The following is a 22,810-nucleotide window of genomic DNA, read 5'->3' as shown; positions in this document are numbered from 1 at the left end:
CTGCATCTATGCCTTGATTATTGTTGATAATAGTGTATAAAGAACTAATGTCAAATGGCGATCCAACGCCCTCTGTCTTTCTGAGGTTGTGCAGCGGGTGGATAGAATGGCCATATATGAAAAAATTGCAGCCACTATGGGGGATACGATGGAATCATACTCGAAACTCTGGCTGACCTCCTCCCACACTTCTTATAGGATATCCTACTCTTCATTATAAAGTTGGTTAGAGGTTATTGACCCCCCATAATGTATACTCCGAGATCCCTGGGGTACACTCTGCCTGCAACACCACACCTGGAGGATTAATTGGATTCTTGTGCACTTTAGGAATACAATAAAATATCGTCAGTCTCCTTGGGGTACCCAATATAAACTCAGACTCCGATTTATTCAATATACCCTTTTTCAACGCATTGTCACACATGGCGTTGGGTTCTTCATAGTAGGAATCCCTAGGATCCTTATCCAATCGTTGCTATGTGTCTTTATCTGATAATTGTTGTCTACACTCCTCCTTATATTTATCGGTGTGAAGAATCACAATCGCCCCACCTTTGTCTGCAGGGGTTGAATAGTGATGTGTTCATCTTGCTGGAATAGTTTGATGGCCTTTATTTCCTCATTGGTTACATTTTTATGATTCACCACTCTTAATTTCCTTCTATCTGCTTCCACAGCTCCTCTAAAGGCTGCAGCCTCGTTCCCTATTCTTAGCCGGGCAGTTTATATTCATGCACCATCCTAGTGGGCTTTAGAAGCCAGTCGGAAAATTCTAGACCCAGAAGAACATATGTGGTCAGTTTCCCTATGCTGGGTATTTTTTTCATTTTTAAATTCACACACTGATATTCTGTTGCTGTGGGGGCCTCATATATTATGGGTTTTTTTCAAATAATATTTCTTACAGCATCATTTTCTAATATATTTTTCCACCCCTATATACACATTAAATTTGCTAAGGGGGTGCGCTTGGAGAAAATTTTAGACCTTTACTCAATAATTTTGTTTGGTCTTGGGTTAATGTGACTGAAGTTAGATTGATCACATTATCCCCTATAGCTTCCCTATCTTTTGCCTCGGGCCTTTCGATTTCTACCTCCTCTTCGTGTTCTCTTTTTCTGCTGGTGCCGAACTGGATTGATGGTGGTTGATGAATCTGAACTGTTTTCGTTATGCTGTTGGGTGTTCTTTCTTTCATTACTTGCTGTGTTGTTTGTACTGGTAGGAATGGTTTGGATTGGGGATGGGAATGTTATTGTAGTTGGATTTTAATTCATTTTTGTCTGTATTGCCGATCCCTTGTACATCGATGTTTGATTCCCTTGATTTATGTGTTTTGCAGATGATTTCCCTTTCTTTACCGATGAGGGTACATTCTGGTATTGTTATTGCCCCGTTTCTCTAAAAAAGGGCTAGCCAATGGTTGATATCAATTTTTTTTACTCTATAGATGTTATTACACTATTTCCATTATTATTCTCACTTTTATACTGAGCAATAGATTTCTTACTGTTTATGTTTCCAGGGAATTTTTTTTGCTTTCTTCTGTATAATCTCTTGTTCTAGATTATTTTTTTTAACAAATTACTTTGAAGTCTCAAAAATTCTTCATTTTTGGGAAGCATATCTACTATAATGTGAATTTGTGAAATCTGTTCCTCTATATTTTTTACTAATTGTTCTCTTCTCTGTATATTATAGACTGTACTAACGCAGTTGACTGTAGTGTAAAAAACCATTCCAACTGAGAATTAAATTCTTAATTATATAGATCTAAAGCTGGTATTTTATATAGTGTCAGGCCTTTAGGTGTAATACCTGCTTTTAGATATTGTGACAGGGATCTAATTTCCCGTTGTTGTAATTGTTTTATTAATAATTTCTCCAATTCTCAAAAAAAAAATCTATCACTGTATTATCCACTATTTTAGTGTGTTTTCTCTGTTACATTATCTGTAACTAGGACATTGAATGTCTTTTTCAGTTTTTTAGTTGCATATTGCCAGATATCCAAAATTGTTTAGAAGCTAAACCCCACTGGTACATATAGAAAAATTAAACAATAAAAAAAAAAAACGGTAGGTATGCTCACAAAAAATTTACCAAATGCCAGTGCTCAGCCTGCTACTACCAAATAGCCAAAAAAACTGACGGATGTCACACAGACGTCATCCATATTTTTTGCAGATCCGTGTTTTGCGGACCACAAAATACATATGGTCGTGTGCATGAGCCCTTAGAAGTAGGAATGGGTCAGTGTTTTACTGCGGTCATAAATTCTGAAGAAATGTAACCCACTGTCTCTTCCTCTTTCTTTCTTTCTGCAGAAGAAATTGCAGAAACATTTCCTTGTTTTCAGCATGTAATTGTTAATTTTATATTTTAGTTAAAGGGGAAGGGGGGTGTTGTCTGAGGAGATAATTTAAAATCTCAGACAAGCCATTGAATGGTTATACTTCTATCTCCAGTGCCCTTCTCTGCGCCATCGATCTAGATGACCTGGGGAGACCTGGTGACCCGCAGAGGCGATGGAGGCAAAAACCAATGGCAGGGATCCGGTCAGTATGATTACCACACCGGGTCCAACCACAGCGGGGAAAGGGGGAATCTATAGAAAGGCCACCAGGGTAAACAGCCCCCTTAAAAAAGTCGGCCATTAGGAAATTCCCTGTTATACCAGGGACAGTGCCTTCTATGGCAAGCTCAGCTGAGTGTCGTGATATCTTTAAATTAGCAATCCATTGCTTGATGTCGCTCACTTAACTACTGCAGCCAATCGTGTCGCCCATGAGTCACTTGACCACTACAACAAAATCAGATGTTGATGTGGGACCTGCAGAGTTAATGGGGCAGTGATGGAGCCAGAACCCAGGGGCATCAGGTAAGTATGATTACCACTGTCGATCCATTAACATTGGGGGAGCGCCCTTCTCTCTGTTTCCCGCAGGTCCAGTGACGTCATGACTATTATCACTGGCCTGGGAGCAGCTAAGCCACCCCTTTCACTTCAGTGGGGCTGAGCCATGCCCAGGCCAGTGATACTAGTTGTTTGGTAGGGTCATTGGTGCCCTTGAAGTAGAGTGGCTTTGCTAGAATGGTAAGCCAGAAGGTGCAACTCTCTGATTGCTGTCTTGCCAGGTTCTGTGAGTTAAATAATTACATAATACCGGTTGGTTTTCTGGAGAACTATGGTTAGCTATTTAATCCAAGCTCTGGGCTGAAAACTTCCCACATGAGCTTCACATTGAGGGTAATGCTCATTGCTCCTCACATCAGTCTGAAGTGAGTATGTCCTACTTTTACTATTTTAGGTCTTTCTTATCTGTAATGTTTATGTTCTTCGGCGCTGAAGAATTAAAATGTCCCTTAGTTGAGACATATCAAAAGTTTGTAATTGGTGGTGGTCTGAGTGCTGAGACCCCCACCGATGGCTCGGATGAGGAGAAAGAAGTCCTCCCTAGTGCGTTGTTGTCACGGTCCCTCAGATGACTGATGTCAGGAGATCAAGGAGGCTGGTTAAGCGTGGAGGAAGTCTAACAGCCTCCTTGATTTCCCTTGATTCAGTGTTGATAGGGTTAATGACCACTTCCCTCGTCTCAGCTGTTGCTCAGTGGTCATCACTTCTACCCTTTATAGTCTGACCCCACCCTTCTGACTATGCGGTAGATTGCGTCATTTGATTTTGGAAAGAGCTGGAGTGTGGTTCTCCCTGAGTTCCTGCTCATCTTTCTACAACAGTAGCTAAGTGTCTCGCTTGTTTGTATTTTGTCTTTTCCACTTGGTTGTTGTTGCTAGGCCTCAGGGAGATGCTTATTTCTTCATCTGGGAAGGAACGTGTTGTCTCAGTCCTGCCAATATCTTTAGGGCTCCTTAGGGTCTCCAGGTTTTCCAGGTTCCTGTGTATGGGCATCTCCTCCTTCAGGGAGTGCCCATACGGTTAGGAGTCAGGGCCAGGAGTAGGGTTCTTTAAGTGGTGACCCTTTCCCTTCCCTAGTTTTGAAGCCTAGTGGCTTTCCCCCCTGGTTGTAGGTGTGGTGTTTACTCCTTTACCTCATCTGTGACAGTTGTCTCTCCTCACTGCAGGAGATTGAATCAATAGAAAATTTAAAAGTCCATCTTGATTCCATCTCCTGTAACGAGGAGAAATAGTGCTGTGTGTATGTCTTTCGTTCTAGCAATCAATGGGGGAGGGCACTCAGACCGTCACCCAACAAAACTTTTTATATGTCACTATGAGTACAAGTGCAGGTACAGTGCATTCTCTTTTATACTTGTTGTTTGGTCCATGCTTTTGTTCTCATTGTTCATTTTTTATGTCATTTAAAGTAATTAGCATTTTAGACTCACCATACTCTGTAGAAGACCACTCCCTTATCCAGAGCAAACAACCAGTTTTCGGTTCCATCATATATTATACATACCAACCATCTTCTTTGAGAAGAAGACCCAACCTTGAAGACCATTTTTCAATGCAGTTTTGGCTGGTCAGTAAGGGATTTCATTGTATCTAGAAACAGTACAACAGCATCCAGAAAGCCCTTGCTTTTGCCGGGCAGTTTATATTCATACATACAGAAGGGATCATCTTAGCAGGGTTCAGTAGCCAGTCGCAAAATTGTAGATTAAGAAGAACATAAGTGGTTAGTTTCCATATCCTTTGACTTAGATGATCCTGGTCTATCCCTTAGATCAATAAATGGCGAAATTGTGACAAGAGCGAACCCATGCAGGAACCTCTCCCAGAAATGCCCCTATTACATCCCTACACAGTCTTACACGTTTTGTGACCCAAAGTTAAAATAATCTTAACAATATACCCATCCCCTTTGAAGAGCCACAGGTTGCGGACAACTGCTTTAGACTTTGAAGCCTGGTCTAGCTCTGAGATCATTATCAGGCAAAATGTAAAAAAAAAAAAATCTAATAAATTCAACTGTAATTATTTTTAAAAATGCAGCACCCCCTGGTGTACCTTTCTACTTTCTGTTTTACGGCGTCCACATCATGTGTCGCAGATGGTGGTCACACATGCTGATTAGCTCAATCAGGCCGGTGGGATCCTGCAGTACCCTGTAGAATCAACGCCACTGGACACATTAGGTGGACATCCTGAGAAAGAATCAAAACACCAGGGTGCGCCATAACAGGTTTGTATCTACACATTTGAAAAAAAATCCTATTAAAAAGTTGTTATATTTTGATTGATCTAACGGATAAAATTTATGTTTAATTGTGGGAAAACCCCTTTAACCGCCTCCGGACCACCTAACGCAGATCTGCGGTCCGGAGGCGGCAGCTCTGCGCAGAGTGACGCATGTACGCGTCATCTCGCGAGAGCCGTGATTTCCTGTGAACGCGCGCACACAGGCGAGCGCGTTCACAGGATCGGAAGGTAAGCGAGTGGATCTCCAGCCTGCCAGCGGCGATCGTTCGCTGGCAGGCTGGAGATCCGAATTTTTTAACCCCTAACAGGTATATTAGACGCTGTTTTGATAACAGCGTCTAATATACCTGCTACCTGGTCCTCTGGTGGTCCCTTTTGTTTGGATCGACCACCAGAGGACACAGGTAGCTGTGTAAAGTACCACAAAACACTACACTACACCCCCCCGTCACTTATTAACCCCTTATGAACCCCTGATCACCCCATATAGACTCCCTGATCACCCCCCTGTCATTGATCACCCCCCTGTCAGGCTCCGTTCAGACGTCCGTATGATTTTTACGGATCCACGGATACATGGATCGGATCCGCAAAACACATACGGACGTCTGAATGGAGCCTTACAGGGGGGTGATCAATGACAGGCGGGTGATCACCCATATAGATTCCCTGATCACCCCCTGTCATTGATCACCCCCCTGTAAGGCTCCATTCAGATGTCCGTATGATTTTTACGGATCCACGGATACATGGATCGGATCCGCAAAACACATACGGACGTCTGAATGGAGCCTTACAGGGGGGTGATCACCCATATAGATTCCCTGATCACCCCCTGTCATTGATCACCCCCCTGTCATTGGTCACCCCCCTGTAAGGTTCCATTCAGATGTCCGTATGATTTTTACGGATCCACGGATACATGGATCAGATCCGCAAAACACATACGGACGTCTGAATGGAGCCTTACAGGGGGCTGATCAATGACAGGCGGGTGATCACCCATATAGATTCCCTGATCACCCCCTGTCATTGATCACCCCCCTGTCATTGATCACCCCCCTGTAAGGCTCCATTCAGATGTCCGTATGATTTTTACGGATCCACGGATACATGGATCGGATCCGCAAAATGCATACGGACGTCTGAATGGAGCCTTACAGGGGGGTGATCAATGACAGGGGGGTGATCACCCCATATAGACTCCCTGATCACCCCCCTGTCATTGATCACCCCCTGTAAGGCTCCATTCAGACATTTTTTTGGGCCCAAGTTAGCGGAAATAGTTTTTTTTTGTTTTTGTTTTTTATTACTAAGTCTCATATTCCACTAACTTGTGTCAAAAAATAAAATCTCACATGAACTCACCATACCCCTCACGGAATCCAAATGCGTAACATTTTTTAGACATTTATATTCCAGACTTCTTCTCACGCTTTAGGGCCCCTAAAATGCCAGGGCAGTATAAATACCCCACATGTGACCCCATTTCGGAAAGAAGACACCCCAAGGTATTCCGTGAGGGGCATATTGAGTCCACGAAAGATTGAAATTTTTGTCCCAAGTTAGCGGAAAGGGAGACTTTGTGAGAAAATACAAAAAAAATCAATTTCCGCTAACTTGTGCCAAAAAAAAAAAATTCTATGAACTCGCCATGCCCCTCATTGAATACCTTGGGGTGTCTTCTTTCCAAAATGGGGTCACATGTGGGGTATTTATACTGCCCTGGCTTTTTAGGGGCCCGAAAGCGTGAGAAGAAGTCTGGGATCCAAATGTCTAAAAATGCCCTCCTAAAAGGAATTTGGGCCGCTTTGCGCATCTAGGCTGCAAAAAAGTGTCACACATCTGGTATCGCCGTACTCAGGAGAAGTTGGGCAATGTGTTTTGGGGTGTCATTTTACATATACCCATGCTGGGTGAGATAAATATCTTGGTCAAATGCCAACTTTGTATAAATAAATTGGAAAAGTTGTCTTTTGCCAAGATATTTCTCTCACCCAGCATGGGTATATGTAAAATGACACCCCAAAACACATTCCCCAACTTCTCCTGAGTACGGCGATACCAGATGTGTCACACTTTTTTGCAGCCTAGGTGGGCAAAGGGGCCCACATTCCAAAGAGCACCTTTAGGATTTCACCGGCCATTTTTTACAGATTTTGATTTCAAACTACTTCGCACACATTTGGGCCCCTAAATTGCCAGGGCAGTATAACTACGCCACAAGTGACCCCATTTTGGAAAGAAGACACCCCAAGTTATTTTGTGATGGGCATAGTGAGTTCATGGAAGTTTTTATTTTTTGTCACAAGTTAGTGGAATATGAGACTTTGTAAGAAAAAAAAAAATCATCATTTTCCGCTAACTTGTGACAAAAAATAAAAAGTTCTATGAACTCACTATGCCCATCAGCGAATACCTTAGGGTGTCTACTTTCCGAAATGGGGTCATTTGTCGGGGTTTTATACTGTCTGGGCATTGTAGAACCTCAGGAAACATGACAGGTGCTCAGAAAGTCAGAGCTGCTTCAAAAAGCGGAAATTCACATTTTTGTACCATAGTTTGTAAACGCTATAACTTTTACCCAAACAATTTTTTTTTTTTTTGACCAAACATTTTTTTTTTAATCAAAGACATGTAGAACAATAAATTTAGCGAAAAATTTATATATGGATGTCGTTTTTTTGCAAAATTTTACAGCTGAAAGTGAAAAATGACATTTTTTTGCAAAAAAATCGTTAAATTTCGATTAATAGCAAAAAAAGTTAAAATGTCAGCAGCAATGAAATACCACCAAATGAAAGCTCTATTAGTGAGAAGAAAAGGAGGTAAAATTCATTTGGGTGGTAAGTTGCATGACCGAGCAATAAACGGTGAAAGTAGTGTAGTGCAGAAGTGTAAAAAGTGGCCTGGTCATTAAGGGGGTTTCAGCTAGCGGGGTTGAAGTGGTTAAAGGAAGTGCTCACAGAATGCAGATATACAGATTTTTAAGTAAGTGCCCACAGAATGCCTTCTGAAATTGAAGATTCATACTAACCTGCTCCACAACGCTCCAGTCCTCTGTGCAGCCTCTGTTGTCTCCATCTTCTGGTTCATACAATGTTTACATCTGCCAGTGCATGGGAATGGTCATTTGCATGGCTCCAGCCAATGAGTGGCTTCAGTGGTGATGTTACTACAAGCACGACATCACCGCTGAATCTAGTCTTTGGCCGAAATCATGCATATGACCATGCCCATGGACTTCGAGATGTAAACGTTGTATGGACCAGAAGATGGAGACAACAGAGGCTGCACAGAGGACTGGAGCGTTGTGGAGCAGGTTAGTATGAATCTTCAATTTCAGAAGGCATTCTGTGGGCACTTACTTAAAAATCTGTATTACCGGAAAGCCCCTTTAAGTCTACCCCTGGGTTGTGGTAGATCTTATATGCTCTTCAGTTCCACCTGATGTTGATGGTGGTGGTGACCACTGGTGGTAAAACTGGTTCTCCTACTTGTCCTTCAAAGGGTGTCTATATACAATGTGAGAGCCTTGTGATGGATAATTTTCAAACTAAGGTTCTAATCATGATCCGAAAACATCTTCCATCTCAGAGAGCCCTCAGACTTTGGGTGATGGGACGGTTCATTAGCCAGTCACAGCAGGTCAAAGAAATTTTGTAAAAAGTGGTCGGCCACTTTAAGATGACTTTCGCACAGTTGCTGTAAAGAGCATTAGAATGCTCTTACTAATATATTGTTATTAGGAGGTCAGCCCCTATCTTCTCCATCACCAATGACCACCTTTAACAAAATACTAGTGAGTGCTTTATAATGCACTTTACAACACATTTGTGAAAATGATCTTAACATGCCCATCAAATATTTATGTATTTCCATTTGTAAGGCTTCTGACATATCATACAGTTTTTCAAGAAATGTCTTTAAAGCTTGTTCCAACTTTTGTATAAAGCTGAGTATTCACAGAAGGGGGTGGAGAAGACTCAGAGGAGGAACTTGTAGGGTTCGCAGGCGAGAGGACAGGGAATGCATGGAATACAGTGAACTCTTCTTGCCTGGAGTCATTTTGACTCTGCTGTCTCTACTAATCAAGATATCGCAGGAAATTCAGGAGAAGACCAGCTTCGCATTTAGGCTTCAAGGTTGAAAGGGACCAGTGCCTGCCAAACGTGACGTACAGACTCCACATCTACTGTATGTGTGTGTGTTCCTTCCTTTATTCCTTTTAGGGGGTGTATAGACCTATAATATGATCTGTACATACATGTGTGTGTATATATATATATATATATATATATATACAGACAGATAGATGTGTGGTAGATAGATAATGGATAGATGAATAAATGGACAGACAGACAAGTGATAGATACATAAATATCGGATAGATGGAGTGCTACCAAGCCTTTTTGTATTAGATAGATATGAGTAAGATAGATATTAGATAGATAGATAGATAGATAGATAGATATGAGTAAGATAGATATTAGATAAATAGATAGATATGAGTAAGATAGGTAGTAATGATATGAGTTAGAGAGATAGACAGATAAATAGATATAAAAAAGGGTTTCTTGAGATGCCAATTATTCTACGGCATGATCTTGGCCGGAGTGTTAGTTTAATAGAAAACATGTGCTGCAGTTTGTGGTCCAAAAATTATGGTTTTATGAGAAAATCCAGTGTGATTTTATATTTAGACACTACTTTACTCTAATAATACCCTTCTCATTCCTGTATCACAGGACCATCCATATTGAATATCTGCACAGAATTTCGTATTCGAGAACTAGACATTCTAAATATGAGATACATAGTTAGATATGCAATGTCCCAGAGTGCCATTACCGCTTCCGCACCCCACTACTGCCTCCTATGGGCTAATACAATGTCATCTTATGCATTTATTTCAGGTCCTGTACACTGTATGTGAAAGATAGCATAAAATCTAATTTAATGCAAGTTAGCAAGACCAATTTAGAGTCAGTTTGGGTTACGTTACAGCTTGATAATCATAAGGTAACTCGTGTAGGTGTGATATATAGACCACCTAGCTAAGTCAAAGAATTAGATGATCTACTCGTTGAGGAAATAGCTAAAATGACATTGAAAGGGGAAGTTATCATTATGGGAGACTTTAATCTTCCAGATGTAAACTGGAAAACCAAAATAGCTAGTTCTGCCAGGAGTACAGATATTCTAAATTCCCTACTGGATTATCTCTACAGCAAGTAGTTGAGGAGCCAACCCAGAAGGAGGCCATTTTATATTTAGTGTTCACAAATTTGGTATCTGATATTACTGTAGGGGAAAGCTTGGGATCTAGTGATCACCAGTCAGTGTGGTTTACTATAAGTACAGTGACAGAGTCACACCACACAAAAACAAAAGTTTTAGATTTTAGAAAAACAGACTTTTCTAAAATTAGATTAATGGTATACGAGTCCCTATCAGATTGGAACAGTTTCAATGGAGTCCAGGAGAAATGGGACTACTTAAAAGTGGCACTATTGAAGGCAACAGAAAATTGCATTAGGCTTGTAAGTAAAAGCAAAAAAAATGAAGAGAACACTGTGGTACTCAACAGAAGTGGCCAAAATCATTAAAAACAAAAATATAGCATTTAGTAATTATAAAAATAAAAAAAACGAGGATGACAGGCAAATTTATAAGATTAGGCAGAGAGAGGCCAAACAAGTTATAAGAGCTTCTAAAGCACAGGCAGAAGAGAAATTAGCTCAGTCAGGGAAAAAAGGCGATAAGGCATTCTTCAGATACATAAATGAAAAAAGGAAACTAAAACAAGGAATTACCAAATTAAAAACAAAAGAAGGAAGGTATATAGAAGAAGATAAAGAACTACCTGACTGCCTCAATGAATACTTCTGTTCAGTTTTTACAAAGGAAAATGAAGGAAAAGGACCTCAGTTAGGAAGGAAGACTAATTAATCTTTTGATGCATGTGTCTTTACAGAGGAAGAGGTTCTAAGTCAGCTGTCTAAAATTAATACAAATAAGTCACAGGGGCCTGATGGGATACACCCAAAGCTATTAAAAGAGCTCAGTGGTGAACTAGCAAAACCAATAACAGATTTATTTAACCAATCACTGGAAACAGGTGTCGTCCCAGAATATTGGAAATTAGCAAATGTTGTGCCCATTCACAAGAAAGGTAGTAGGGAGGAATCGGGCAACTATAGGCCAGTAAGCCTGACATCAATAGTGGGGAAATTAATGGAAACCATACTTAAGGAAAGGATTGTGGAACATCTAAAATCCCATGGATTGAAAGATGAAAAACAGCATGGGTTTACTTCAGGGAGATCATGTCAAACTAATTTTATAGATTTTTTTGATTGGGTGACTAAAATAATACATGGCGGAGGTGCAGTAGACATCGCTTATCTAGACTTTAGTAAGACTTTTGATACTGTCCCACATAGACAGCATATCAATAAATTGCAGTCTTTGTGCTTGGACTCCCATATTGTTGAATGAATTAGGCAGTGGCTGAGGGACAGACAACAGAGGGTTGTAGTCAATGGAGTATATTCAGACCAAGGTCTTGTTACAAGTGGGTTACCTCAGGGATCTGTTCTGGGACCCATATTGTTTAATATCTTTATCAGCAAAATTGCAGAAGGCCTCAATGGTAAGGTGTGTCTTTTTGCTGATGACACAAAAGATTTGTAACAGGGTTGATGTTCCTGGAGGGATACACCAAATGGAAAAGGATTTAGGAAAACTAGACGAATGGTCAAAAATCTGGCAACTAAAATTTAATGTTGATAAGTGCAAGATAATGCACCTTGGGCGTAAAAACCCAAGAGCAGAATATAAAAATCTGTGATACAGTCCTAACCTCAGTATCTGAGGAAAGGAATTTAGGGGTCATTATTCCAGAAGACTTAAAGAGGACTTTTCACCAGGAAAAAGTATCTAAACTGACTATACCGACGTGTAGAGCGGCGCCCAGGGATACCCCTGCACTTACTGTTATCCCCGGGCGCCGCTTTAAAAGGTAGGTAGACAATGTCACAGAGCAGCAGGAAATGCTAGCAGAATTCTTGGGTGTATAGGGAGAGGAATTACCAGTAGAAAGAGGGAGGCGCTCATGCCGCTCTACAGAGCACTAGTGAGACCTCATTTGGAGTATTGTGCTCAGTACTGGAGACCATATCTCCTGAAGGATATTGATACTTTGGAAAGAGTTCAGAGAAGAGCTACTAAACTGGTACAAGGATTGCAGGATAAAACTTACCAGGAAAGATTAGAGGACCTTAACATGTATAGCTTGGAAGAAAGACGAGACAGAGGGGATATGATAGAAACTTTTAAATACATAAAGGGAATTAACAAGGTAAAAGAAGAGAGAATATTTAAAAGAAGAAAAACTACTACAAGAGGACATAGTTTTAAATTAGAGGGGCAAAGGTATAAAAATTATATCAGGAAGTATTACTTTACTGAGAGAGTAGTGGATGCAGGGAATAGCCTTCCTGCAGAAGTGGTAACTGCAAAGACAGTGAAGGAGTTTAAGCATGCATGGGATAGGCATAAGGCCATCCTTCATATAAGATAGGGCCAGGGGCTATTCATAGTATTCAGTATATTAGGCAGACTAGATGGGCCAAATGGTTCTTATCTGCCGTCACATCATCAATAAATACAAGAGAACCAGTTCAATTGGCAGCCATACATGCCCACGCCATGACACTGCCACCACGATGCTTCACTGATGAGGTGGTATGCTTAGGATCATGAGCAGTTCCTTTCCTTCTCCATACTCTTCTCTTCCCATCACTCTGGTAGAAGTTGATCTTGGTCTCATCTGTCCATAGGATGTTGTTCCAGAACTGTGAAGGCTTTTTTAGATGTCGTTTGTCAAACTCTAATCTGGCCTTCCTGTTTTTGAGGCTCACCAATGGTTTACATCTTGTGGTGAACCCTCTGTATTCACTCTGGTGAAGTCTTCTCTTGATTGTTGACTTTGACACACATACACCTACCTCCTTGAGAGTGTTCTTGATCTGGCCAATTGTTGTGAAGGGTGTTTTCTTCACCAGGGAAAGAATTCTTCGGTCATCCACCACAGTTGTTTTCCGTGGTCTTCCGGGTCTTTTGGTGTTGCTGAGCTCACCGGTGCGTTCCTTCTTTTTAAGAATGTTCCAAACAGTTGTTTTGGCCACGCCTAATGTTTTTGCTATCTCTCTGATGGGTTTGTCTTGTTTTTTCAGCCTAATGATGGCTTGCTTCACTGATAGTGACAGCTCTTTGGATCTCATCTTGAGAGTTGACAGCAACAGATTCCAAATGCAAATAGCACGCTTGAAATGAACTCTGGACCTTTTATCTGCTGATTGTAATTGGATTGGGATAATGAGGGAATAACACACACCTGGCCATGGAACAGCTTTTAGTTCCTTAACAAGTGGGAGGCACATATGCAAACTGTTGTAATTCCTACACCGTTCCCCTGATTTGGATGTAAATACCCTCACATTAAAGCTGACAGTCTGCAGTCAAAACACATCTTGTTTGTTTCATTTCAAATCCATTGTGGTGGTGTATAGAGCCACAAATAATAGAATTGTGTCGGTGTCCCAATATTTATGGACCTGGCTGTAGCTTCAGAAATGCTCTATGGATTAGCTGAAACATTGCGACCACATGGGTGAATAAAGTATTTTTCTTTCCACTCATTTTTTGTGAGAGTGCTACCATTTTTCTTCTTATATTTTCCTGGATTTATTGCCGAATCCATTGGCCTGCACCTCCATATTTATATTCGGCCTGCTGTACTGCCATTATCTTCTAGTTAGATAGATAGATAGATAGATAGATACGAGATAGATATAAGTAAATAGGTATTTGATAGGTAAATAAATAGATTGATCGATAGATATAAGATAGATAGATAGATATGAGATACAGTAGATATAAAATAGGTTTCTTAATGCCAATTATTCTACGGCATGATCTTGGCTGGAGTTTTAGTTTAAGAGAAAACATGTGTTTCAGTTTGTGGTCCAAAAATGATTTTATATTTAGATACTATGTTACCCTAATATTACCCTTCTCATTCCTGTATCACAGGACCATCCATACTGAATATCTGCACAGAATAAGTATTCGAGAACTTAGCATCTCAGGTAAATGAAAAATTTACTTTTTATCCATTATCACATGATGCTATTTGCCCAAAATTTTTACATATTATATTGCCAATATCTCAAGATTTAAGATTTGTCCACTTTGTAGCCATGGAAGGTTACCATTAGGGATGAGCAAACCCGTGGAAGTTTGAGTTTTGCTGAACTTCAGGTCAATGTTCGGGTTCAGGACCCAAACTTGACCCCAAATCCCATTGAAGTCAATGGGGACCCGAACTTCACCACGTGGTGAGTGCTGTGATGTCATCACAGGTCCTTTGGCAGGTCCTGCTGAAAGAAGATAGAAGACACTGCGGCAGCGCGATTAAGTGGATAAGGTGAGGTTTTTTTTTAACCCCTAAATTGCCATATTCTTTTGCATTGTCTTAAGAATGTTATTATTTTCCGCTATAACCTGTCATGGACGTACCGAGACATACGGACATCCCCGAAGATCTGTGAGACTGGCAACACTTGCTTTGATCTGACAGGTTTCTCCTTGTGGATCAATAGATGTCTGTGTTGTTTCAGATTCTGGCCACACCTCTAACCTCCAGGTGTTGCTATTGTGGTCATTTAACTTTCCTTATTTATAGTCGCTTCTCCCACAATGCTGTGCGGTTTATAGCTTCAGTGGTATCTGTGGTCTGCTGATGTTTGGTTCTCGACTGAGTTACTTTTGCTGCCATAGCTACTGGAAAGTTAAGTGTTTCCTTTCCCTTTTGCATTTTGTTTTGGTTTATCTGTGTGTTGTTTTTCCCCTGCCCTTTGTTGTAGGCCTGAGGGAGACTCCTGGTCGTCCTTCCTTTCTGGAGGAACAGGTAGTCTCAGTCCTGTCACTATCGCCAGGGTATTATAGGGTGAGTTAGGACTCTAGGTACTCCTGCGTATGAACTCACCGACCTTTGGGGTCTGTTCATACTGAAAGCCAGTCCGGACTGTGACTAGGGATTTGACTCAGAGGTATCCTTCTTTCTTCCCTTGCTTTCAGGCCTTGTTCCTTATTCCCTCTCCTTCTTTGTCCGGTGTGGTGTCTCCCTCCCACACACGGTTGTGACATAACTATGTTATAACGGAAAATAATAAAATGACCTGAACACTGAACCCAAACCAAGATTTCAGTGAAAAAGTCTGGGTTTGGCTCCTGGTATCCAAACTCGCAAAGTTCGGTAAAAAATCCAAACTTTTCAGTTCGGATTCGCTCATCCCTAGTTACCATTAACTTGAATGATAGCTGAGCTGCAATATGTCAACACAGACACAGTGGACGTAGCCTTAGGCTTCTGGCTACATCCGCTGTTTTGCTTCTCATGCCAGTGGCTGCCAAAAACAGCGGTCTGATGGGGGTGTTGGATCCCCACGGGTCCTGATGGTAGGCCATCAATATCTAAAGGCTGGAAAATCCATTAAGCAGCAATGCAGGGTGCCAATACAGTGTTATAAGGGCCTAAGTCTCCCAGTAGTGCTCCAGTCTTAAGCTACATCTACACAAGCCGAGGAGCAGCCGATTGTCAGGAAGGAAACGTTCTTTACCCACAGTCGACTGCTCATTAAGTGGATGTTATAACTCTGCATGTACATGCAGCGATCACCTCCACAGTATGAGGACGAGCATTGGCTTCTGCTATCGCTTGTCTGCATACAAGTCATTGCTTCTGGACAGCAGATCGCTGTGTAGACAGCACAATGTGCTGCCCAGGAACAATGATCGAGGTGTCTGCACCTCTGATCTTTTCACCCGATGAACGAACGTTTGGCTCGTTCATCGGGTGATCCGCAACACCTTTAGGCTACATGCACACGATCGTATGTGTTTGGCGGTCCTCAAATTGTGGATCCGCAAAAAAACGGATTACTTTTATTTGCGCATCCTTTGTAATAATGGCAATCCTTGTCCGCAAACTAGAAAAAAATAGGACATGCACAATTTTTTTTGCGGGGCAACGGAACAGACATACTGATGCGGACAGCACATGGTGTGCTGTCTGCGTTTTTTGTGGACCCATTGAAATGAATGGATCCGCATCCTATCCGCAAAAAAACGAAACGGACATGGAAACAAACAGCGTTCGTGTGCAGGTAGCCTTAGACGGGCAGATTATCAGGAATGAGCGCTTGTAGAAACATTCATTCCCAATATTCGGGCTGTGCAAATCCAGCTTTCGATGTCTCTGCAGAGTATCTGCCACAGATGTCCTGCAGAGTGGCTTCCACACATGCCCCCTAGATTGCCAGTAGCTCCAGTCCCAGTTCCAAGCCTGTCCTTTCCTCTTCAACCATGCTCAGTTTATTCTCAGTATCTGAAGAATAAGTAGCAAGCGATGAGAGATATTTTCCTAGAGGACAGAGTGGCCCAGGACTGGATGGATACAGTAAGCTGCCATTTCCCCCTGCCTGCACTGACAGGGCGTACACTAGAGCAGTGCTTCCCAACCTTTTTTGCACCAAGGACCAGTTTCATGCAAGACAATTTTCCCAGGGATCGGGTAGGGTGTGGGTTCTGGGGCGGGGCTTAGGGGGTGGGCAAGGCTTAGGGGGTTCTGGTCGGCGCTGACTGATTCACACGCATAACAAAACACAAGGTGCATATTAAAATATATAACACTATATAATGACTATATAAACTGACTAGGGTCTCTGCTACACTGGTCTCTGCTGCACTGGTCTCTGCTACACTGGTCTCTGCTGCACTGTACTGTATTTTTCACCCTAAGACACACCGGCCCATAAGACGCACCTAGGTTTTAGAGGAGAACAATAAGAAAAAAATATTTTCCATCACACCTCAGGGCAGACTAGCAATCCCACCCTCAATGTTAATCAGACCTCAGATCAGACCCCCAATGCCTCAGATCAAACCCCCAACCTTCATCCATCTATCAGCTCCCATGTCAGCCATCAGCCCCCATGCCAGCCAGCCATCAGTCCCATGTGAGCCAGCCATCATTCCCTATGTCAGCCAGCCATCAGCCCCCATGTCAGCCAGCCATCAGCCCCCATGTCAGCCAGCCATCAGCCCCCATGTCAGCCAGCCATCAGCCCCCATGTCAGCCAGCCATCAGCCCCATGTCAGCCAGCCATCAGCCCCCCATGTCAGCCAGCCATCAGCCCCCCGTGTCAGTCATCAGCCCCCATGTCAGCCAGCCATCAGCCCCCATGTCAGCCAGCCATCAGCCCCCCATGTCAGCCAGCCATCAGCCCCCCATGTTAGCCAGCCATCAGCCCCCATGTCAGACAGCCACCAGCCCCCATGTCAGACAGCCATCAGCCCCCATGTCAGCCAGCCATTAGCCCCCATGTCATACAGCCATCAGCCCCCCATGTCAGCCAGCCATCAGCCCCCCATGTCAGCCAGCCATCCGCCCCCATGTCAGTCAGAAGCCCCCATGTCATCCAGCCATCAGACCCCATGTTAGCCAGCCATCAGCCCCCCATGTCAGCCAGCCATCAGCCCCCCATGTCAGCCAGCCATCAGCCCCCCATGTCAGCCAGCCGTCAGCCCTCATGTCAGCCATCAGCGCAAGTAAAAAAAACAAAAAAAAACCCACTTACCTCTCTTGCTCTCAGATGCCACCGATCCTCTTCATTCTGCTGTCGGCTGTGTATCGCGGGCGCGACGCACAGTGTGAGGTCACAGTGCGCCCTTACGCTGTGCGCAGCCCTGCACAGCCGACAGCCAAGCCGAGGAACAGGAAGCGGTGAGTACAGATCCTTCACCGCTTCCTGGTCCTCGGGTACTAATGAAGCGCTTCCATAATGGCATTAAAGACGGCCCTGATTGCCGCGGCCTGGCGAACAACTAACTGGGCTAACCATTCTGTTCCTCCCTCTTGGTAGGAGAGGGCTTGCCCTGCATCCTGTCAGGAGGTGGAGTTCCTGTCCAGAGATGAAGGGGAGAGGAAGCACACTGCAGAGCTCTTGCTCCAGAAAAGGATTCTCCAGAGAGAACAACTAAAATCACATCCTCAAGTTACTTCCTAAGAAGTCAGACAGCAGAATAATTAGTTAACACCTGCATCAAAGATGTGCAGCCACAGAACTACAGCCTCAGGGTGTGCAGCCAGAGAAGATCAGCTCCAGCACCATGCAGCCAGAGAACTACAGCCCCAACAGCGTGCAGCCATCAAACTACATACAGCCTCAACAGTGTGCAGCCATCAAACTACATCCCTAATAGTGTGTAGCCAGCAAACTACAGCCTCAACAGAGTGCAGCCAGAGAACTGTATTCACAATAGTGTGCATATCCAATTACTGTATATAGTTAGATATATTATTTTTCATGTGTTGGCCTTAAGTACCAGTAAGTATATGGATGGCAAATGGTTGACACTACAAGGGCTATAGCTCAATGGCTGCACACTGCTGAGTCTCTAGCTCTCTGGCTGCACACTGCTGGGGCTGTAGCCCTCTGGCTGCACACTGCTGAGGCTGTAGCTCTCTGGCTGCACACTGCTGGGGCTGTAGCCCTCTGGCTGCACACTGCTGAGGCTGTAGCTCTCTGGCTGCACACTGCTGGGGCTGTAGCCCTCTGGCTGCACACTGCTGAGGCTGTAGCTCTCTGGATGCACACTGCTGGGGCTGTAGCTCTCTGGCTGCACACTGCTGAGGCTGTATCTCTCTGGCTGCACACTGCTGGGGCTGTAGCCCTCTGGCTGCACACTGCTGAGGCTGTAGCTCTCTGGATGCAAACTGCTGAGGCTGTAGATGTTTATCTTCACACTGCTCGGACTGTAGTTCTCTGGCTGCACACTGCTGGGACTATAGTTCTCTGGCTGCATAATGCTGAGGCTGTAGCTCTCTGGATGCACACTGCTGGGGCTGTAGCCCTCTGGCTGCACACTGCTGAGGCTGTATCTCTCTGGCTGCACACTGCTGGGGCTGTAGCCCTCTGGCTGCACACTGCTGAGGCTGTAGCTCTCTGGATGCACACTGCTGGGGCTCTAGATGTTTATCTTCACACTGCTCGGACTGTAGTTCTCTGGCTGCACACTGCTGGGACTATAGTTCTCTGGCTGCATAATGCTGAGACTGTAGTTCTCAGGCTGCATAATGCTGGGACTATAGTTCTCTGGCTGCATAATGCTGAGACTGTAGTTATCAGGCTGCACACTGCTGGGGCTGTAGCTCTCTAGTTGCACATATCTGGGGCTGTAGCTCTATAGTTGCACATGGCTAGTGCTGTAGCTGTCTGCTTACAGCTGGGGCAGTAGCTTTCTAGATGCATGCTGCTGGGGCATAAGCTCATCCCCATGGTACCATATAGGCATTTAATGTAAGCCATATTATAAGTAATGACTGTCTTGTTTTTCTGTGCTGCAGATTCTAACCATGAGCTATGAACACTTGGACAGTGAATTACAAAAAAAACTATGCTATTTGTACTGGGACATAGCCAACATCCCAGAGCTATTGGCATTATCTCCTAGCGCAAGCCACCCTACTGCCATCCAGTACTCCAGCTTTTTACTGTCCATTGTCACTTGCATCATGGGATTTGCCGGCAACATTGTTGTCATCTTCGTCACTGGATTCTTAAGGAAGAAGAACAAATCTCAAATCTGGTTCCTGAATTTGGCCATAGCAGACTTCATCTTTCTTCTGGTTGTACCACTCCAAGCTGTGAACATATTAACGGCAAGATGGCCGTATGGCTCCATCATGTGCAAATTATACAACTTCCTTAACTTTACTCATATATATGCCAGTATTTACATCCTCACAGCGCTAAATATTGATCGTGCCTTGTCTGTAGCTAAACCGATATGGCACCTGAGGTTCCTTTCCCGGAAATTTGGTTACTGTGTATGTACACTCATCTGGGTATTATCGATCATATGTAGCATTCCATCCATCTTCTACAGTGAAGAATATTATTTTGGTGAAGAACCTCAATGCATTCTCTTTCCTGATGATCTTACTGGCATTGTATATTTAAATAATGACCAAAATTTGATTCACGGTTTCCGTAATTTTTCACGTGAATTGTGCGATGAACCCTTTCAAAGTGTGCAGAAGTTCCAAGACTGGATAGAAATGCTCTCTACAACCATGCAACTTGTGGTTCCACTTGCAGTGTTTGGTTGCCTTATCCCGCTGTGTGTTATCATATCCTCCAATGTCACCATTGCTCTTCATGTGAAGAATTCTCAGAAGGCATCATCATCATCAAGACTATACAAAGTAGTGATTGCTGCAATTCTGGTCTTCTTCTGTACTAGGACTCCATTACTTTTGGCGCAGATTATTTTCTTGGGGGCTGCTTATACTCTGCAGTTTACTCTGATGTATAAGGTTATCGTATATATGCCACTGTTGATCAGTATATCCTCCACAAATGCTTTCCTGAATCCCGTGGTGTATGTTCTAGTGGGAAAACAAGTAAGGGATGAAATTTGTCAGTTTCTTCGGAAACTATAGTATGGCATAGAGGTATAGATTTGAGGATGCCATATATCAGATGTCCAGGGGGGACTGTTTCCCCCTGCACCTAGCAGTCTTATAGGCAAGGTAGTGCTATGCTGGGAAAAAGGTATTCAAATTAGTTCACTTTCCAAAAAAGAAAAGAAAGCTGTACCTCTGGTGGCACCAGAGGCACCTTCCACCTGGTGGCACCAGAGACAACTTCCACCTTTTGACACCAGAGGAAGCTTCCACCTATTGGCTGCAGAAGCACCTTCCATCTGTTGGCACCAGAGGCCCTTTCCATATGGTGGCATCGGTGGCACCTTCAGGGGCGGGCTGACCATTGAACCCACAGGGAAACTTCCCAGTGGGCCGATGCCCAGGTGAGTAATCTGATGCTCCTCTCCTGACTCCTGAATTAAACTGTATTACCATCCTAAGGCAACTGGAGCGTGGTAGCTACCATTGGCCTCCACAAAGTGTCAAGTTTTGTGAAGGTATTCCCTCGGGCTGGGGCAGTATTTTGTGATGCCCTGTGGTGTTTGGTTCTGCTGGGGTGGTATAATGTGTTGCAGTATGGTATTGCTGGTCCCGCATACTGGTGTTGGCCCGTCGTCTGTCAATTTGAACCTGTCTACAAAATGGAGCCACTTTTAATTTTTTCCCAAGGGCACTTTAAGGTCCGAGTCTTCCCCTGGGCACCTTCCAGCTGGTGGCAATAGAGGCACCTTCCAGCTAGCAGCATCTTCTAGCTGATGGCAGAAGTGGCACCTTCCAGCCAGTGCCACCAGGGGCACCTTACTGCCAATGGCACCAGAGGCACCTTACTACCAGAGGCGCCTTCATGCCAATGGCACCAGAGGCACCTTCTAGCTGGTGGCAGCAGTGGCACCTTCCAGCTGATGGCACCAGAGTTTCTTTTTGGAAAGATAGCTAATTTGCATATATAAAATTCATGGTTGTAGGAGGAAAGTTTCTCCTTGTAATTCAAAGAACCTCCCGCTAACCCAAAGAACCTCCCGCTAACTTCTTTTTTAGAGAGTTCGATATGGAATGCATGTCTCTCAATACAATCTATTCAATAATCAATTCATTTATAAAAAAACTATTTAGCATGATTTATATTTTATGTGTAACCCCTTAAGGATCAGTTAAATATTGACTGACGCCTATTAGGCTGTGCCTAAGGGCTCATGCACACAGCCTTAGCTATTGTTGTGGTCTGCAAATTGCAGGGCGGAAAAACACGGATACCGGCCTTGTGCATTCCGCATTTTGCAAAATGGAAAGTCTTGCTCTCTGTAGAACTGTCCTATACTTGTCTGCAAAACAGACAAGAATTAGAAGAAAAGTTTTTTGTGGGCCCGTGGAACGGACATAAGGGTGCTGACAGCACACAGCGTACTGTCCGTATCTTTTATGACCCATTGAAGTGAATGCGTTCGCATCCAACCTGCAAAAAAATGCGGATAGAATGTGGACAAAAACAACGGTCGTATGCATGAGCCCTAAGACAATGAGTTGCTCTCTGGTTATCTGGTTGCCCCCTCTTTGTGTTTGCACCCAATAGTTGCCTCAGTTGTTATAGAATGCTGCCTGTAAGAGGTTATATGGACAGAATCATCTGCAATTAAGTAGTTATCATCTCCATCCCTCTGTAGGTGATGGTACGTGCATGTTACCATCCTTGTGTAACTGTACAGCATGGTGTATTAAAGAGTCACTGTACTTTCACACAATTTCTTTTAGTAGAGAATGGTGTAAATAGCAAATTTATAGATCACTTTATTTAAAAAATCTGCCTGCATCCACCTGAAAAAAAAAGCTATAAAGTCATGGCCACTAGGGGTCTCACTTCCACCTAAGTTGCTGTCCACTGCCTGTTGTCACGCAAGATCAGTCCCAGGTAAAAGAGGGCTCACAGGAAATGAGACAGTGTCAGTGATCCTGAGTCTGATCAAAGAACTGCTTCTACACCTGTAACACCCCAGAGTGTTGTTACCACTTCTGCACTTTGCTACTGTCTTTATTGGTCTAACCCAGTGATAGGCAAACTGCGGCTCTCCAGCTGTTGCAAAACTACA

At 43.4% G+C, this 22,810-nt stretch overlaps 2 protein-coding genes across 4 annotated transcripts in view; one reads left to right on the top strand and one right to left on the bottom strand.

The window, feature by feature from the left end:
- The window catches only part of KDM8 (lysine demethylase 8), a 26,534-nt gene extending 18,309 nt beyond the window's left edge, over window positions 1-8,225 (bottom strand). The window contains exon 1 of the mRNA XM_044303825.1: window positions 8,205-8,225. The gene's annotated coding sequence lies outside the window, so the exon portion shown is untranslated. The remainder of the gene's footprint in view (window positions 1-8,204) is intronic.
- Window positions 2,476-22,810, top strand: LOC122945025 (chemokine-like receptor 1). Of its 3 annotated transcripts, none has more exons than XM_044303830.1 (3): window positions 2,476-2,561; window positions 14,267-14,322; window positions 19,644-22,810. In XM_044303830.1, the coding sequence occupies exon 3, from the start codon at window positions 19,653-19,655 to the stop codon at window positions 20,739-20,741; it is 1,089 nt and encodes a 362-aa protein (XP_044159765.1). In that variant the 5' UTR covers window positions 2,476-2,561; window positions 14,267-14,322; window positions 19,644-19,652; the 3' UTR covers window positions 20,742-22,810. The 3 variants fall into 3 exon arrangements, with proteins under 3 accessions (XP_044159765.1, XP_044159763.1, XP_044159762.1); XM_044303828.1 differs by lacking the exon at window positions 2,476-2,561 and adding an exon at window positions 9,123-9,370; XM_044303827.1 differs by lacking the exon at window positions 2,476-2,561 and adding an exon at window positions 9,127-9,364.

Source organism: Bufo gargarizans, chromosome 8 (genome assembly GCF_014858855.1).
Source record: "Bufo gargarizans isolate SCDJY-AF-19 chromosome 8, ASM1485885v1, whole genome shotgun sequence".
NCBI lineage: Eukaryota > Metazoa > Chordata > Amphibia > Anura > Bufonidae > Bufo > Bufo gargarizans.
Note: the sequence above shows the minus strand (reverse complement) of the source record. Positions and strands in the feature narration are given on the sequence as shown.

Excerpts from the sequence above, each read along its gene's own strand:
- LOC122945025 (XM_044303830.1), top strand. The coding sequence starts at position 19,653 with ATGAGCTATGAACACTTGGACAGTGAATTACAAAAAAAACTATGCTAT.